Raw genomic sequence first — 19,267 nt, 5'->3', positions numbered from 1 at the left:
GTACGTTTCATTTAGTTAGTTTTGCATTGTTTTACAAATTCTATGATTAGGGATCACAACTCTATCTGCATATCTGCATGCAGATGAATGAATACACTTCAGATAGCCTAACTGCCTTACTTAAATGTTTCATTCATATTATGCACTAAACCCCATTTTTTCATATAACTGAAGTTGATGTTTACCAATCTAAATGATATACCATACCATAGCATTCAGTTTCTCCATGTACTTGAAAAGGGTTTAATTCTAATCGTGAAATAACTGAGTACATCTGTTTACAATATCGGACCATGTTTTTATCGATGATGCGTGGGATATACCTAGTAGCTAATTTCCTCAAAACATCATGCAGAGATCAAACCTTTCAATGACAGGCTTTTAAACGATATGTTGTCCCTTATCAAACACCGAGCACACGCTCTGAAGGCTAATCGAATTTATTGTCACCAAGTGCAACATGGTCTTGGGAAAAGCACAACACCCCTCCATATTACAATGACAATAAGCGGGAGATTTTATTTTCATGGAATTAAACAGAGAATTCACCATGTTGCAGCTAACCATTGGTACAATTTCTGCGTTAGCCAAAGGGATAAGGGTTCGGCTGACAGGTGGAGCTATTACGCTCACATTCCAGTCCGGGTTTGCAGACAACTGTCGTCGGATGCACCAAAGCTTCAACGAGGTCTTGCACCTCACAGGTCATGTTGGTTTCTGAAAGAGGCAATTGGTCAAATACATTAATACGATCCTATTTGCATGGTTTATGCCCTCATCTTTGATCTAGCATTCGGGGGTATTGTGTATTCCATATGTTATTTTACCATCGATTTATAAAGAAACTGATAATTATATTTAAAAGACTGGTCAGATATACACATATAAAACATCCTGTATATTGCCTTAAATGGTACGATGAGCCGTAGCGGCATATTAAGACTTGCAAATCTAGGGAAGGGAGTTGATTGAGCCATTCTGGTAACAAAACATGCAACTGATTAAAATATCCGGTCACTGTTTGTTGTTCACTTTGGTATATTGTCATAGAAGATAGTGAAAGCCTATAAAGCCATACAATGTTCATTTACATTTCCTTTTAGATGATCAAAGTGTCGTGTACTAGTTCTGCTATATTATACTAGTAGTTATTATCAGTATAACTCGGTCTGTAAAGTCCTGTATTAGCCTGACAGGTCTACCTTATGCATATACATTTGAATAAAGAGTCAGAGGAAGACTACAGAGACAATTCCAGAAGCCAGACAGTAAACGATAAAGCCTGTTTTGAGGTACAAGATTAAGGTCTAGCAGAGACGCAACGCGTAACGAAGACAACTATGACAGAACACAACTGTAGTCGTCAAATCAGTTAATAAAAAATTAAATGGAGGTTTCAACTAGACTTAGATATTCAAGCTAGCCTTTGTCCAAACACATACCTATAACATATATATAGCATTTAAAAGCCAGTCTTAACCATGAGGGCATAAAAATATGACAAATCATAGAAACTGATAAACTTACTCCATATCTAAATGCCTTTTTACGTCACAAGTGGACAAAATCGCATATTCGTCGAGCTGTCTTGGCTAAATGTTAAAACAAAATACAAACAGTACCTGATCTATATGAAGCAGGGTTGTTACGTAGAATTACGTGTAAGATTATTTGCAAGGAGAACAACCGCTAATTATGATAATTATATTTTTTGAAGCACAAAATGATACAAAAATTATGAAAAATAGCAGTCTTGGAATGATTACATAATCCCTAGCAACTACTCATTCCGTAGTATTTGAACAAGGATCACTTTTCCAATGATCCTGACGGACAATGTAATAAATAACAACGATATTGACGAAGAATAGGGCGAATTTGAAGGCTTCATTATATAGCAGATCAGTCGTAATATCACTCGTTGTTGGGGGAAAACGAGTGTCAATGTTACCTTAGTTGCTACATGAAAGAAACCAAACGTTGGGTGTAATGCTGGGTAATTGCTGTCGGACCTGAAACCGATCTAAAAAGAATGTCCGGATACAATGTTCACAGTATTTAATCGCACTGGTCAGAGAGTTTGTTTATGCAGGCCGATTAGCTCAGTTGGTAGAGCATATGACTTGCAAACAGGGGGTCTCAATTCGATCCCCGAAAACCAAGTTTAGGACTTACGTAAAAGCGACAATGCATTGTATTCAACAAACATTAAGGCACTGTGCAAACCGTCGTTGAAACATACAGCACTCAGTCTATAAAGGCCTTTGATGCCGATAAAATAATTTGAACAAATAGTCTTGCATTGGACATATCGACGGTCAATGTCGACCATGCACACTACCGCATACTCTCAAACAAGTGCATGATTCTGAATTTTGCGCACGTTTTAGAGACAACAAAACAAATATTGAAGCTTTATAATTCCCCTCTTGCAAAATGTCACGTACCGAGGTAAATGAAGCACGCACGGCAACAGCCGCAGTATCCGCCACCAGAATCCTTTACCTCCCCCGTGCAGTTGGCTACCGGCTCACAGACGACCGTGTCACAGTGCGGGAACTGGCAAATAAGGCCCGCCACTATGGCAACTGTCCATAACAATGAAAGAATAAGAATGTTGAATGTATAGGAATAAATCCGCATATTTGTAATATAAAATAATATGATTTAGCTTGCTTGATAGATTCTGTTTATATCAAAATATGAACACAAAGAGCTATTGTCAGTAACGAGTAACACGTTTTGTCCGATAAGGGTTCCATTTAAGGGCACTGAGGAAGCCGCTTGTCAATAAACACACGTTATCATTAAATGTAGGGCAGTTTTAATTAGAGCGTATGATATTTGATTAAGGGGTTAGACAAACCAACGAAAAGCACGGTAAAGCACGAATAACAAGACGAACAACATGAAAATAAAGATAAAACAGAAACAAACTACGTACGGAAATTCGCACGGACAAAACGAAAAAGCCATATCGATCGTTTTTTAGCTGTTTGCCTTGCACGGAAAGCTACGCACAAAGCACGGAAAAAACATTGAAAGCAAATCGCGTGTTTTTAGTTTCATTATATAATTATACTGTTTTTTGTAAATTCGTGTTTTCTTAGTTTTAACCTTGTTTTTCGATGTTTAGGTGAAATTCGAAAAGAAAACACTGAAATCATGGAAAACACAGTGCATTCTTTGTTTTTTTATGCTTTACGTGCAAGTTGTCGTGCTTTTCGTAAAAATAATTTGCTTCCTTGGTTTACTTGCTTTTTTGTGATTATCCCGCGTTTCTGAGCTTGTCGGTGTTTAGTCATACCGGGTTAAAAGTATTATCTAAAAAACAAAAAAAACGTTTAGACTATGAGATGAGAATAGAGATGAGAAAATATGAGAAAACACTTAAATCATAAATTTGCAATAAAAGAAATATACGTGATAGCAGTTCATTCTTCAGGAGTGTGTGCGAGTTTGAAACAAATATGTTTAGGTATACTTTTTCTGCACAAATTAAAACTCTAAAAATCTTAGCCTTAATCAATTCTGGCCGTGCTGTTTACTCGTATTTACTCAAAGAATATTACATAATTTTTTATATTGTATTGCTTTTCTGTGTTCATCAAGTTATTGTTTAACACGTTCTTTGTCAGTCCATGGTTAGCGAAAGGGCACAGGTTAGATTCCCAACCCCATAATACCTTATTACGTTACATATTTTGGTACGAGTTTCTCCCTTGCATTGCACTCAGCATTCAGAGGTAAACATCGTGTGAAAATTCAAGTGACGTGTCGTGGTAAAATTGCGGTGAAAATGCGCAGAGTCGTGGTGAAAATGCGAAAAGTATCGTGGTGAAAATGCGTCGTGGTGAAAGTGTGAAAAGTATCGGGATGAAAATGCGCCAAGTGTCATTTTGTTTAATTGTTATTGTTTTTTTAAATAAATTAGTTGACCTTGTTACCCAAAATCATTCGGTTGGTGATGAAATTCGCTAGAAAAGGTGTTATATAATAATTCACGATCGCGACACTAGATGAAAAGTTTGTTTTTTTTTCAAACCGAAGCGTAAAAGAAAATCTTCATCAGCATCACCACCACCACCACCATCATCATCATCATCATCATCATCATCATCATCATCATCATCACCATCATCATCATCATCATCATCATCATCATCATCATCATCATCGTTTTCACTATACAAGAACTTATATACCACAAACTCATCATTTAATCAAACTAGGGCAGTATTTAATACAATTATTGTCCTTATCCTTTGATACGCCTCAGTGATTTCGTTCAGTCTATTGGCCAGATATGATATACAGTTCAAAATGTGGTGTGAGCATACCTCTTCGCCGCGTCGTTTTGGAAGGATAGTGTTTTAAACCCGCTTTTCAACAATATTCCAAGTGATAATATAATCATTTTTAACAATTACTTGGTATGCTCAGTGTGTTAAAATTCGACACGCTAAGACGTATAAAGAAGACAAATATCGGTGTACATATCAATGTTTCAGTCATAGTTCAAATAATCTGTATCATATAATTCACTGGCCGTTTTGATAGGAATTATCAATCTATGAATAATCAAATTAATTAGTGTGCCATGTTAAACAGTCATGCAAATCTGACGATCAATTCTACAGCCTCACATTTTCTCCTGATAAATTGAACTGCGTTTTACGACGATGGAATATCAATATTTCTATTTGCTTGGCAATGTTCTGCTTCGATGATTTTGTCGCAGAAAACTGTTTTTGCTGCCGCGATACAATTGACAAAATCGCTAAATATCAGCGCCATTATATAGTTGCAGAATTGATTCTCCTAGTTGGAAAAAGCAGCATGGAGCGACGTCAGGTATAGACCGGGCGGTTTATGCCGGAAAGTCTCCTCTTGTCACAGATCCCATGTCGTGTCTGGTTATAAGAAGCCAGTGTCGTTTTATCTTATTTCAATATAGAATTTCATTTAGTTATTACCATTTTACTTTGTTCGTATTGGCTGATTCTGTGTTCTCACAGTGAAAATATTGGCTTTTATGAACAAACATGTAAATCATTTTCAGAAATCCAATGCGCACATCCTTTGATTGTTCGCAAGTAATCTTAAGTTAGTTCAGCACGAGAGAGTTACATTAAATCCGAAGTGTCGCGTTAAACGTTCCGAGGGTATATAGAAATTATCTTGGGTTGGCTAAGCAACTTCCATTACCTACTTTGTGTGAAAATCGTGAGCTTGAAATTAAATGTAAACCATAAACGACCTACGTATATGATTTTCAATTATACACTCGCTGCATTTTAAAGTTCTAATTCAATGACGGACTGTAAAGTTTGACTATTGGGGCAATTAAGTTTTACGAGGATATTTGTGGACACGAAAAGAGGAGAAAATGTGGATTTCATTCCAAGTTTATATTTTGTTTATACATGTTTGTACGGGTAAGTGTAACTTCCTCAAATGTTGATACATTATAATAATACTATCATTATTCATTATTCAAAATTTACATTTATTATTCATTCGAAGTTGTGTAAAACCATTCATGTATGACAAATGTATAATGGATAAATGTCATATTTTTATATTTTACTTAAGTCTGACCTCAATCATCACTTATCACAAATCCTTCTTTTCGTAGCCGTGTTCAAGGACTTGCCTTAGTACTAATGATTTAATTATCCCAACAGGCTTTTAATGACTCATTTTACTTCCCGTTTCATAGAATAACGAAAATCACTGAATCCATTTCAAGTTTGATACTGTACATGTTTTGTACCTTTTATGAGAGTCAGAGATACGTTTTATTAGTTTCGTCACTGTTATCAATCATTGTAGACGTTATCATCATTTCCGTCATCGTCGTAGCCGTCGTCGTCATCGTTGTTGTTATCGATGCTTAACGTATAAAACAATATGGTAGAGAATGCTTAATGCTTAGGATCGAGTTTAATCTGAAAGAAATGAGAATAAAACACAGCATCTCTACCTTATAAGACTATAGTAGACCACAGTAAATCTTTTAGCACTCACCAATCATTTGATATGTTTGCGCTTTCTGCTATTAAATTCACAGTTACATTCTTGTTATCAGTAGTTACTATTTTCCATAAATGCATTATTTAGTAAGTTGTTTAAAGTTTTTCAGTCAAAATTTATGTTTGTTAAACATATTTATGTATTGATTTTGAATAAGAGTGTCACATTAAGTGTTCAAGTATATACAATCTCATATCATGTATGTGGCTACAAAGATTGGCTTTGTAGGATATTGTTACACAAGTTTTCATGAACACGAGTATTCAAAAGATTATCACTTCATATATACAATAAATTACACTGCAAATCCGGCTGTCAAATATTTGTATTTGAAACTTACCGGCGACTTTCTGCGATATGAGTGTTTAAGTAAATACGCTATAGAATAACCTATCCAATTATCTTTTGCATTCAGTTTGATCTTTGTTAAAAGTAAATTACTATTAAACTTCCTATCCAATAATTTACAAGCAGTACTCGAAGAGCCTCAATTTAATGCCAAAGAACAATAATGGTATATTTTGAATATTTCCACAATGACTATATTTTATCTTTATGACAAACAAGTATGAATTTTATTGATACTTTTCATTGAGACGGTTGCTCGTATAAAACAAATTGGACATTAATAAAGATGACCTTCCAAGTTCAATTGAAAAAAGGAAATAAATAAAGGTATTTGAATGTCTTTTTATTGTTGAAAAGACATTACCTCCAGTTAAGATTATATCTTAATAAAACACATCAAAAACTTGACAAAGGTTATATATACATGTAGTTGTAAACATGTGCTAATAACATGTATCATAGTAGACAGAGATTCAATTTATTCATACATTGTATTAGTTTTAAAATTTACTTACCAACTTTACCCTATTCGATCTTAGAGCAATGTCCTTCTTAAAACGTTGATTTGGTAATATTTCAGCCTCATGTAAATTTGATTATGCAATATAACATTACATATTGATTAAGGCAGTGTCGTTTTTATATTGTGTTTTTATTACGATTTACTCTATGCATCATTCTATTGCCGTACCAAAGAACTTCCGTCACTACCTATAGGAATTTATATATCTATGAAATATTGATTTGTTTTAATTACAATTATACGTTTAATTACAATGTTTAATTTACCAAGTATTCATCATATGGTTAAAAACTTATAATTTATTAAAGGTAATAAACGTGGGTTTTGATACAGTAGTTTCGGTGGAAATAATATATAAAATATTCCTCCAGGTGGCGCCCAGTACCTGGGATCCAGCCGGCTGCTTCAGGAGCTACGGACTGGTTATGAGCGTCACGTGCCACCCACGCGAACCGCCGCCTCCCACGTGTCTGTCCGTGTGTACCCGTCCATCGTCCGAATCAACGGACTGGTATATGTTTTGTTTATCATATCTTTATTTCAAGCGTCGTGTGGTATATCGCGTTACCCCTATAAGTTCATTGGTTGCAGTACCGGTCAGGGGTGGTGCTTGTTTCTATAGTGATATTGATGATGAGTAATGTGTCCATGATTAAAACCAAGCGTTTTTTCTCAACATTACTGTTGGTCATGTTTTCGCCTACTCTTCAACCATGGGTTTTCTCCTGCACTATAAGCAGTTTACCACACGTTCCAAAGCTATCATGTGGCTATGGGAAGTATTTATTTTCTTTCATAAATAACTCTCATTCTACCTGCTTAAATTATAAACATCCTTATAGATTAAGGCTGCTGAGCCTACCACGTATATTCATTATCACATGTTTATGGTGTAACATGACCTCAGACTCACGAGATCATATTACCCAGATCGCCGATGCGGGGCAAAAACAACCTCCCTTTATTGGCACTGACGAACATCACGATGGAAACTCGAGCCTGAGTATGCACGAATGTAATGGAGCATGTGCGCTCATTTTTTATGACGAAATAAGTACCTTTTTAAATATATCCAATTAAAAATAAATAAATTCAAATACAACCTTTTCGACTTTCGTGACCTAATGACAAAATTCACAGCAACGAAAACGATTCCGATTTTAAGGTTTCAATAATGCGCATTTTGTTTAAGGTAAGTTAAGAACATATTTTTAAATACACATTTTCTTCTTTAATGTTAACGCATCTGTTCCTATATCTGCTTAATTCTCCAACGTGAAATATTAACCCCTCTGAATCACTTACTTAGGGGATACGTATCCTGTGCTAGGGTCAAGATGTCTTCTTCTTTTTTTAAATAGCACATCATCAGCATTGATAAACTCATCCACTGATTCATGTTATTACATTAACCTTTATGGCGGGCTTATTAAAAAAAACTGTTTTTCTTATTCCGTAAAGTTGAATCTACCGTGTATTTTTCAATCATATATGTATAGTGAGTATTATTTTGATTGGAAACTTGCATATCTACAAAATGAAGAAATAGAAGAGACTGTTTCGAACACTACGTGTACTTGCACGTCTAGCAATATTTTCGGGTAGCCCACTGTCAATATCTTCACAGTACTGTACAAGTTGCAGTTGGCCTTAAAGGGACAGGATCTAGTTTGAACAATGTTTATATCTTAACAGTACGAGTACAAGTTGCAGTTGGCCTTAAAGGGACAGGATCTAGTTTGACCAATGGCAATATCTTAACAGTACGAGTACAAGTTGCAGTTGGTCTTAAAGGGACAGGATCTAGTTTGAACAATGTTTATATCTTAACAGTACGAGTACAAGTTGCAGTTGGCCTTAAAGGGACATGATCTAGTTTGACCAATGGCCATATCTTAACAGTACGAGTACAAGTTGCAGTTGGCCTTAAAGAGACAGGATCTAGTTTGAACAATGGCAATATCTTAACAGTACGAGTACAAGTTGCAGTTGGTCTTAAAGAGACAGGATCTAGTTTGACCAATGGCAATATCTTAACAGTACGAGTACAAGTTGCAGTTGGCCTTAAAGGGACAGGATCTAGTTTGACCAATGGCAATATCTTAACAGTACGAGTACAAGTTGCAGTTGGTCTTAAAGGGACAGGATCTAGTTTGAACAATGTTTATATCTTAACAGTACGAGTACAAGTTGCAGTTGGCCTTAAAGGGACATGATCTAGTTTGACCAATGGCAATATCTTAACAGTACGAGTACAAGTTGCAGTTGGTCTTAAAGAGACAGGATCTAGTTTGACCAATGGCAATATCTTAACAGTACGAGTACAAGTTGCAGTTGGTCTTAAAGAGACAGGATCTAGTTTGACCAATGGCAATATCTTAACAGTACGAGTATAAGTTGCAGTTGGCCTTAAAGAGACGGGATCTGGTTTGACCAATGGTAATATCTTAACAGTACGAGTATAAGTTGCAGTTGGCCTTAAAGGGACAGGATCTAGTTTGACCAATGACAATATCTTAACAGTACGAGTACAAGTTGCAGTTGGCCTTAAAGGGACAGGATCTAGTTTGACCAATATTTAAATCTTAACAGTACGAGTACAAGTTGCAGTTGGCCTTAAAGGGAGAGGAACTCGTTTGACCAATGTCAATAACTTTACCGTACAAGTGCAATATGCAGTTGGTCTTAAAGAGACGGGATCTAGTTTGACCAATGGTAATATCTTAACAGTACGAGTACAAGTTGCAGTTGGCCTTAAAGGGAGAGGAACTTGTTTGACCAATGTCAATAACTTTACCGTACAAGTGCAATATGCAGTTGGCCTTAAAGAGACGGGATCTAGTTTGACCAATGGTAATATCTTAACAGTACGAGTATAAGTTGCAGTTGGCCTTAAAGGGACAGGATCTAGTTTGACCAATGACAATATCTTAACAGTACGAGTACAAGTTGCAATTGGTCTTAAAGAGACAGGATCTAGTTTGACCAATGTTTAAATCTTAACAGTACGAGTACAAGTTGCAGTTGGCCTTAAAGGGAGAGGAACTTGTTTGACCAATGTCAATAACTTTACCGTACAAGTGCAATATGCAGTTGGTCTTAAAGGGACAGGAACTAGTTTTACCAATGGCAATAACTTTACCGTACGGTAGAATTTGCAGTTTGCCTTAAAGGGACAGGAGCTAGTTTGAGGTGTGTGTTTCTCGCGAAAGCTCAATCAAACAAAAAGTTTCACATGCTTTAGTACATTGCAAAATAGATTTGCAGCGTATAACATTAACAAGAAGGATGTCTGTAGTTATTGTAAAGTTTGATTTTCACAACATTTTAAAGCATTGAAAAGTAACCTTTAAAGGCCAGTGTGTGTGTATACCACGTGATAAATTACGTCATAAATGCTACGTCGGAAGGCAACATTTTGATTCGAATGAAGACTTTAAACAAAGATAACTTTATAATTTCTTCACTATTTTAAATGTAACATAGCGCAGTCTACACCGCTTACCGAGCTCCGCCGTCTATATTTTACCAGAGTTTGATTGAGAGTTTAGTTTCTTAAAACACTTCCACAAACCCTTTCGAAAAACCGCTGCCCGATAGAGCACTGTTGAAACATTATTTGGAAACAAGTTTGTCGAAGTGATTGAAAAAACTAATCACCTAATCAAACTCCGGTAATTAAACGAAGACGGGACTCTTTAATCGGACAAGACTGTCCTTTGTTTAATATAAAATGGTGTAGAAAAAGAAAAGTTACCGTTGTTTTTAGTTTTCATTTTCAGTAAAATGTTGCCTTCCGACATAGCATATAATTATGACGTAATTTATCACGTGATATACACACACTGAACGCTGAGTTGGAAAACAAAGGATGAAACGTAGACTGGTTCGTAAAAACCGCAGTTTCATTTGAGCGGTGCTAATAACTGTAAAAAAATGATAAAAACCTTAATTCCTGCAAAGGAGTTCATTATAGCTCTCTTAAAATTAGTAGGGTTATTAGGTAAAGTGGAAGGTCGTTGTGTAAGAAGTGGTCTTAATTGGGGATGGCATTATAAAACAACGATTTGAAACTCTTAGATTTCTTAACAATTAATGAAAGACAGGCCAAGTTTTAATAAAGACAATTGTCAAGTTTGTAAATTATTGTTACTGCCATGCATAGCGCCATAAAGGATGATTTCCACGATACAGAAGTTAATATTAAATTGCTTCTTCTACCGAGAACTGTCGTTCTATCTGAAACCGTTAGTAACTTTATATTTGCTACGACGCAGCTGTTTTCATCTGGGCAACATGATATTATATTCATATTATGAGAGTTCATTTTGCAATACAGCATATTAACGTAACAATTGACTTCCATTGCCATTGCATCGAAATTTTAATGTTCTTTTGTACAGTAAGTTCTTAGAAATGAAAATGTTTTGTTCGAAGTAGAGAGTGTACCATTTTAAAATATCAGATTAATGAAAATGTCTTAACGTTTAAGAAAAATTAAAATGGAAAATTGACCTCAAGAAAACAATTCTTAAATCATTTCCACGTTGAATGTACGTATTACAAATGTTTCTTACTTAAGAAGAATACATACTATATCTGAAAGGCTTTTAAAGTGGTTCTTTGAAATAAACCCTTCTTGTGTGTTGTGTTTGTAAGACAATGCCATTAGTGTATACATGTACAGACATCATTCAATTTTGACTCCTTCACTGAAACGCATATACATAATATTAAACAAGATTAATGGCTTATGAAATTGTGGTGGTTAACTTGAACACTTGGAAATACAGATGATATGGGTTTGCAAAACACGGGTAACACTTAGACTCTTAAACAGAAAAGAAATCCTTTTTACACGGAATTAGATATTTCTATACACTTTGTTTTGACTGTTGAATAGGAACTAATACAGGTTCCCTAGATATATAATGCCATTATTTTACTACAATTGAGCAAAGACAAAGTTTGGGTAATGAGGTCAGTTGGCTAGAGTTATATTACTGTTTCATACGGGTAGATGATGATGATGATGATGATGATGATGATGATGATGATGATGATGACCATAAGTTTTACCCTCCTCATAATACACGTGTTACTATATTTGAAACAATTTACTATTGAAATTCGTTCCCGCAAAAATGATTATCATCGCACTTGATGGCGATAATAGCATACCATTTATTTAACCTACAGTCATGGCCTGCCTAACCTTATTCTATAAATAATTATTCCATATTTGTAACGGAGAAATAAGCCATATTCTATTTTTTATTTATGAACGCCATAACAATATTAAACGATAAATGTAACACATGGACTCTTGCATTTCCTGTCATTCTCGTATTACGAGACCTTGCACTCAGCCGCTGTTTCCGGCCTCCAGCCCTTACATCCTGCGGTAATAAAGTTCCATGCGCCATGAATTATTCGTTAGACAACAATTCACTTTCAGATCTGATCATATATGTTGGCTTCGTTATGTTTCATGTAGCTAAAATTGTGGCTGAAAGCGTTCATATTTATTCCGCGGAATTAACTTTTGTCTTCGGTACATAAACATTTCTCTCCCATCTTGATGCTTGGTAATCGTACAGCATTTTTACTGTACGGCAAATGAAGCCAAAAAAGAAATAAATAAAAATTATCGATTATTATCTGCGACATTAACAAGCGCCAAATCGAAGAAAACCTCGTGAGCTGTATTCATGTTGCAACTCTTTGTAGACCGAACGCAAAAAGTGCGTACCTTTTTCTTAAATGCAACCTACGTACCGAAGAGAACAAATAACATACCGGAGCAAAAATGGATACGGTATCGGCCATTTGGTTGCTGATGTAGTTACTTCTTTCAATCATTCCAAAATATGTGGAGTATCTGATTATTTTTTTAACATTTCTAATAAAATTGTATTTTTCTAAACATGAATAATTAATAATTGCTTCGATAGTATCGAACATTGCGCCTCTCTTATAAAAACAAAAGCCACGCGTGTACTCGCACTAAACAAGCCATTAAGGTTTCAGACTTACAGCTCTTTTTTAAAACCTAGATCACACATAATAATGCTATTAGCGTTAGAGAACTGAATATATCTGATGATGGAAAACTATTCAGTGTGATAACTTTCATAAATAGCGTGTGGCTCATTTTTTTTCTGGCAATATATGCAACTGGCAATTGGCAATTTTAGCACTTTTACGACTGAAGCATGTTTCGGAAACTCTCAGATATTCATATGTCGCCAGTATTCTGTCATGATTACAAATTTTTATAGCATTTCCAAGTCGCATTTTCCGACTTGACAGTCGGAAGGGCCAATCACGTGACAACAATTTCGCTACATCTCCCACGCATAAATAGCCGTTCGTTTCCGTGGCGCTGCCTCTATTAAACGCAGAATCGCAGAATAAACTATGTAGTCATATTGATAAGACATTTATATGGATGTGTGAATATCAACACAATTCAGCCGTTCAGCTGTCTTCGAGAAATTCTCAAGGTTTTTTATTGATATAAAATCCCATGTTGTGTTATTATGAGAGTAATTTCTAGCAGGTTATATCAAGGAGCTAATTTTCTCTTAGTGTTGTGCTATTAATTTCTATAATATTATATTAATTTGCATAATTATTTTACAGGACGAAAGCCGGGAAGCCTTGTCTGCGACGATTAGTCTCTCCATGGTAAGTCTTGAAGGTAAAGAGGGTGTGAGTATTCGTTTTCACCCCAAAACGGTCACTGCGGCACACTACATGTGTGTCTGGGAGATGACCTCGACTTACGTAACGTTTAATGCGATACTAATTCCCCGTTCGATGTGTACATTGCAATGATTAAATAATCAATAAATGACATGTCCTTTGTTTGTATGTCACACGAAATATATACTATCAGTTTTAAATCGTGTTGCTTTGCAGAATTGGTCTGACCAGCGTCTGACGTGGAACCCTGCCCAGTATGACGGTGTCCAGAAACTATTTCTACCCGCGGACACAATTTGGCTGCCTGACGTCGGTGTTCATAACACGTAAGTACCTATGAACGTTATAACGAGGTGATGTCTCTCGTGACGTCAATTTATCATCTCGATGTTGATATCATATGTATTTGTGCAAAGCGCAATTTGAACTATTTGGAAACCGTAAAATCTTATTTTAGAATTCGTCAAGCCTCAGTGTTATTTCATCTAACGATAAGTACTTGTAACACAGGACGCGTATTAATAGATATGGCACATTTCCGATAAATGCGTGACCGAATAATGCTATGAATGAATAAGTAATCGAAATATTATATGTTTCCAGAGTGGATGGTCTCATCTCCGAGCCAAGCACGAATCACCTTGTCGAGGTCTCCCACGTCGGTCAAGTTCTCATGGTCTCCGTCATGCACGTGCATACGTACTGTAGAATGACGTTGACGGACTTTCCACGTGACGTCCACGTGTGTGACGTCATAATTGGTTCATGGATGTACTCAGGTATGCTGTAGAAAAATGTAGATGCCCATCTGTAACATCATCTGGAGAGCCATACTGTAATATATTATACTATAATATATAATAAGTAAGAACCACGAACAACGTAAAACATGCAATATGTCTTGGCATTTGAAAGCAAAATTCCCTTTTACCGCAACAGCCAAAACTCTGATACTGGAATCTTGGAACGGCGAGACAGTGATCGAGCAGGTGCCAGTATCGTCGGATACTGATGACGTCATCCCATCACGTGACGGACGGTCATGGGAGCTGTTGGGCCGTGCCGCGTCGGCCATTATCAAACTTGTCTCTTATAGATGCTGTCCAGGTATATCTCTACTATATATAATTGAGTTATCGCACAATAAATCAAATGTGTGTATCATGATAATAATAACATTTTAATAATTGCATCTTTATCAGCATAAATTATCATATTGTAGATTCGCGAACAGTTTGGTCTGCTTGTATCCACCTACTGTGTACAATAGGTTAAGCTACCATTTCTAGTCCATTCACGCGCAGTCCAAAGTAAACATGTAAAGCCTTGTTCCACCTACCTTGTACTATAGGTTTAGCTTCTATTTCTGGTCCGTGCAGTCTAAAGTAAGCATATAAATCTCGCTCACAGATGAGCAGTACGTCCAGCTTACGATGGCGATGACGTTACGTAGACACGCGCCGTTCCTATGGCTGGCTATTGTGGTTCCGCTGCTCATATTGTCGTTATTGGCCGCACTCCAGTTTACCATCCCGGCAGGAAACACACAGAGACCCTTCTTTGGTGATATTTTCGTGATCTTATCATTGCAACGCTACATAGATATATAAATATCAAACAATTAGTGTCGCCCTTATACAACACTTTTAATCCAAGCAGTATCTAATAATTTCACAACATACTTTTTATCCTTTTCGCTTATATCATATTCCCTATTATATATCATAGTATACCTGTTTTTCCAGGTATGTTGGTGGTTCTGGCGGAGATGATGTATGTTCACTCAATGTTCCCCTACATACCGGACAGCGTCGACCCTCCTGTCATAGGTATGTATGAGAGCCCCTGTTACAGTGTGTGTATACCACGTGATAAATTACGTCATGTATGCTACGTCGGAAGGCAATATTTTGCTTAAAATGAAGACTTAAATCAAAGATAACTTTTCATTTACAACACCATTTTAAATGAAACAAGGGGCAGTCTATGCCGCTTAAAGAGCCCCACATTTGTTTTATTTCCGAAATTTGATGAGGTCATTAGTTTCATCAAACACTTCGACAAACCTGTTTCCAAAATAATGTTTTGACAGTGCTCCGTCAGACGGCCGTATGTGAAAAGGTTTGTCGAAGTGTTTTAAGAAACTAAACTCGCAATCAAATTCTGGTAAAAGACCGAAGGTGGGGCTCCGTAAGCGGCATAGACTGCGCCATGTTTCATTTAAAATTGTGAAGAAATAGTGAAGTTATCCTTGTTTAAAGTCCTTTTTCAAATCAAAATATTGCCTTCCGACGTAGCATTTATGACGCAATTTATCACGTGGTATACACACACTGCTGTTAGTTGTTCCAACAATCCTCCTTTGTTAATATTTTAGTGATTTCTGTCTTCACGAAGTCTAACAATGGATGGTATAACCCTACAACTTTCAACCTGTAGCATGTTTTCTCACACAGTTAAACTGGCGGTCGCCAACGTTCTGTGCGCTTCCATCGCCCTCTGTGTCTCCCTAGCAGTCAGTCACGTGACAACTACTTCCGGTCGACAGGGGCAAAGGCTTCCACCACTGTTTGCAAAGGTAACTACTTCTAACGATGTTTGCTTTATTCAATATAATATAAGTAATATAATTTATTTTCACCTTTCCTCGTTTTATGTATTCACACAATGACGAGATAGAGAAAGGTATAGTAACACAATTTTGTCAACCGGTTTTATATTTGATATTGATATTGATAAGCTTATTTCAATGATTTAATTCTTCTTTATTCATTTGCTAAATCGTTTTATTACATGCCTATTAACTTCATTTTACTCATGTTTTCTGATCCCTAATTTTGCTAGCGCGCCCTGTGCCATTTGTCCAGCGTTGCCTTTTTTCACAACGCTTTTTATTTGAAGTTTACTGTATTTATTGCCCGGATGAATTGATAACAGCAAACGTTAACGAAAACTAGTATACTGTAATTCTCTGACAAACTGTTCTGATGAATCAATCACATTAATGACGTCATCTCAGGAGTGGAAACTCCATGAATGTCGTCATAAATATAAATGCAGTTTTATTTTGGTTAGATTTCATTAAAAGATCGAATCATAAAAGGAATATTACACTGAAACGCCTTTTGACCACCTGTATGGCGTCTCGTTTGTTATATATAAACACACGCTTCGTGATCTTGACGGATACCTGTTCCGACCATATACAGGACGTCAGAAAAGCGTCCTATCATACTAGCATCTATATAACGCTACATAACTGTATTCATCTTTATTCTAGGTTGTTGCTATGACAACTTGCTGCTCAGTACATATTGAGGGGCTTTCCGGAATACCGTCACGTTCCAATTGTGCGTCTACACCTGAAGATGAAGCTGTCACTCTAATGTCCCATAATAACGCGAATATACCTAATAATACCATCGACTGTAACGGGATAGAACTGAGCGATATAACAGATGTTAATAGTAAACAAATTGTTAATAATAACGTGTTTTCCACTTTAGAACGAGAATTAAGAAAAATAAACGAACGGGTTAAGGAAAAACAGGGCAAGGATTTAATAGCAACCCACTGGACCATGTTTGCCTGCTTCATAGATAAAGTATTTCTATGTTTGTTTCTAATTGTGTTATTAGTTAATTTGACAATAATTGCTGTGCTATAATTTTATAGTTACATTTGTGATATAAATTTTGCTTTTGTGTTATAAGTTTATAAAATTATGAATATTCTTTATTTGAAATTAAATCAAGAGCTGTAGCAATGTATACCAACTATGATGTATTATCTTATAAAGACTGTGCTGCTTTAAAAAACGGTGCTGAATAAAATGCGTTTTTAACATACTAGTATGGTAATTTGAAATGAAGTCATCTGGTTTCATTAATATATGCCACATGCACATTCAACTGCATTACTGACACTCGTTACCATAGTACGATATAAATTACGTGTCTCTGTACACGGTATTGACAAGACTTCAATCGGGGCGTTTAGTGATAAACATGTGTGCCTAAATGCTGACACGACATACGTGATGCCCCCCCCCCCAACCCCCAGCGATGTGCCTTTTTAAAGTTTCCAAGTATGTTGCTATTAAAATATCGTTTGGTTTATGTGTATATGTATGACTACGTTTGTGGCCAGTTTTGACGGAACTGTAACACCTGATTTACACTAGGGCACCGCCACAGGCCGTCATTTCTATTTGTGACACTCCTAGCAGAGACGTTCTGTGAATATCAAAAACATATCTGCTGTTAGGTATGCGTGGCAACCAGCCACAGGTAAAATTGAGCTATATTCTATGTGGTTATGCGGGTGTCACTTCTTGTATCTTTGGCCTTGAAATAGGTGGGGCGTTCTGTGATGACCACCAGAAGATCTGCTGTAGCGTTTGTGTGGCACCCAACAATAGGTTTTGCATAATGAAGGAACTAATTGAGATTATAACAGTGTTGTGGGAAACGAAACGCAATAGCATGTGCTATTTATGGAGATGCGTACTATGTTACAGTATCATGCCAACTAGTGAGACCCGTACTGCCAGTATGACATTGCCCGTGATGTGTAGATGATAATTTAACATGGGCAGGTCACGTGAGGTATACTATTACAAAATATTGCAAATTAGTTGAACCTCTTTTTATTCTGAATACGCATCCTGATCGCATCATTGCGATACTTTGCTAGATGTTTTCAAAGTAGAGGCTTCGGTAACATCTTATGGAAGTATCGGCTACTCTCAAAGAGGTCGTAAAATCGAGGGGTTAGTGAAAGGGTGAACTACAGGCACGATAGAGAAAAGAGGAGTCATCAATTCCCAGAGTCCATGGCAGCTTAACAGCAAAGTCACATACCTCTTTCGACCAGAACATATAACAACGTCATGAAAACTTTAGCGGTATGATTAACGGATGTCCCTATGGTCGGGGATACAGTTGAGGGTCTGTGTTGGAGACGCGAGGCATATAGGAAAGAAATCGAGAGTGAAGGTGTTCGTTAAAGAAGATGTCTCATCAGTCAAGCCGGCTGGCCTTAAATCGAGAGGTTGACAATTGTATAAACATACGGTTTACTATTCCACATTTCTGCAAAAAGGTTGATGTGACTCGCCAAAGCCCACTTCCAGACGTTTGTGAACTTACTGAATCGAATATGGACACAACGTTCATATGTGAACAGAGCAAATATTTGAGACATAAATATTTAATGTGTGTCATATAACTTACTGGCTTGATAGCAATTAGCAATCATTAATGTTCCCTGTATAACAGCCATGCTAATCTGATAAGCAATTTCATAGCTTCGCATTTTTACGACGATGGAATATCAATATTTCTATTTGCTTCAATGTTCTGCTTCGGTGAAATTTTCGCAGAAATCTGACAAAATCACCAGATATCAGAGTCATTAATAAGCTGCAGAATTGATTTCCCTCGTTGAAAAACAGCACAGAGCGACGCCAGGTACCACACCGGGCATTTTCATTTTCCTGCCTATGCGCGAGTGTCAGATTATCCCATTTCAATGTAGAATTTTATTTAGTCCTTACGTTTTTCTTTTGTTAGAATTGACTTATTCTGTTTTCTCACTGTGAAAATATTGACTTCAACAATCAAACATTTACATTATTTTCAGAAATCCAAT

The 19,267-nt window shown here is 36.4% G+C and overlaps 2 protein-coding genes across 2 annotated transcripts; one reads left to right on the top strand and one right to left on the bottom strand.

Moving 5' to 3' along the window:
- Positions 1-504: 504 nt before the first annotated feature.
- LOC128233927 (uncharacterized) lies at positions 505-2,672 on the bottom strand. Its single transcript, XM_052947808.1, has 2 exons — positions 2,448-2,672; positions 505-717 (listed from the first exon to the last, which is right to left on the bottom strand). The coding sequence occupies exons 1-2, from the start codon at positions 2,641-2,643 to the stop codon at positions 584-586; spliced, it is 330 nt and encodes a 109-aa protein (XP_052803768.1). The 5' UTR covers positions 2,644-2,672; the 3' UTR covers positions 505-583.
- Positions 2,673-5,061: 2,389 nt separating this feature from the next.
- LOC128233926 (acetylcholine receptor subunit alpha-like) lies at positions 5,062-17,387 on the top strand. Its single transcript, XM_052947807.1, has 10 exons — positions 5,062-5,438; positions 7,279-7,418; positions 13,553-13,597; positions 13,832-13,941; positions 14,219-14,394; positions 14,555-14,722; positions 15,026-15,178; positions 15,361-15,444; positions 16,072-16,193; positions 16,896-17,387. Exons 1-10 carry the CDS (start codon positions 5,390-5,392, stop codon positions 17,280-17,282), a joined length of 1,434 nt encoding a protein of 477 aa, XP_052803767.1. The 5' UTR covers positions 5,062-5,389; the 3' UTR covers positions 17,283-17,387.
- Positions 17,388-19,267: the final 1,880 nt, after the last annotated feature.

The sequence above is a fragment of the Mya arenaria genome, chromosome 5 (assembly GCF_026914265.1).
Source record: "Mya arenaria isolate MELC-2E11 chromosome 5, ASM2691426v1".
NCBI classification, from domain to species: Eukaryota; Metazoa; Mollusca; class Bivalvia; order Myida; family Myidae; genus Mya; species Mya arenaria.
The sequence above is the reverse complement of the archived record's forward strand: the minus strand, read 5'-3'. Positions and strand labels throughout refer to the sequence as shown.

Bases quoted from the DNA above. Each gene is read 5' to 3' on its own strand.
- LOC128233927 (XM_052947808.1), bottom strand. From the start codon at position 2,643: ATGCGGATTTATTCCTATACATTCAACATTCTTATTCTTTCATTGTTA. The intron at 718-2,447 runs GTACGTGACATT...TGCCTCTTTCAG, and splicing joins TGCGTGCTTCATTTACCTCG to AAACCAACATGACCTGTGAG.
- LOC128233926 (XM_052947807.1), top strand. From the start codon at position 5,390: ATGTGGATTTCATTCCAAGTTTATATTTTGTTTATACATGTTTGTACG. The intron at 5,439-7,278 runs GTAAGTGTAACT...ATATTCCTCCAG, and splicing joins GTTTATACATGTTTGTACGG to GTGGCGCCCAGTACCTGGGA. The intron at 13,598-13,831 runs GTAAGTCTTGAA...GTTGCTTTGCAG, and splicing joins CGACGATTAGTCTCTCCATG to AATTGGTCTGACCAGCGTCT.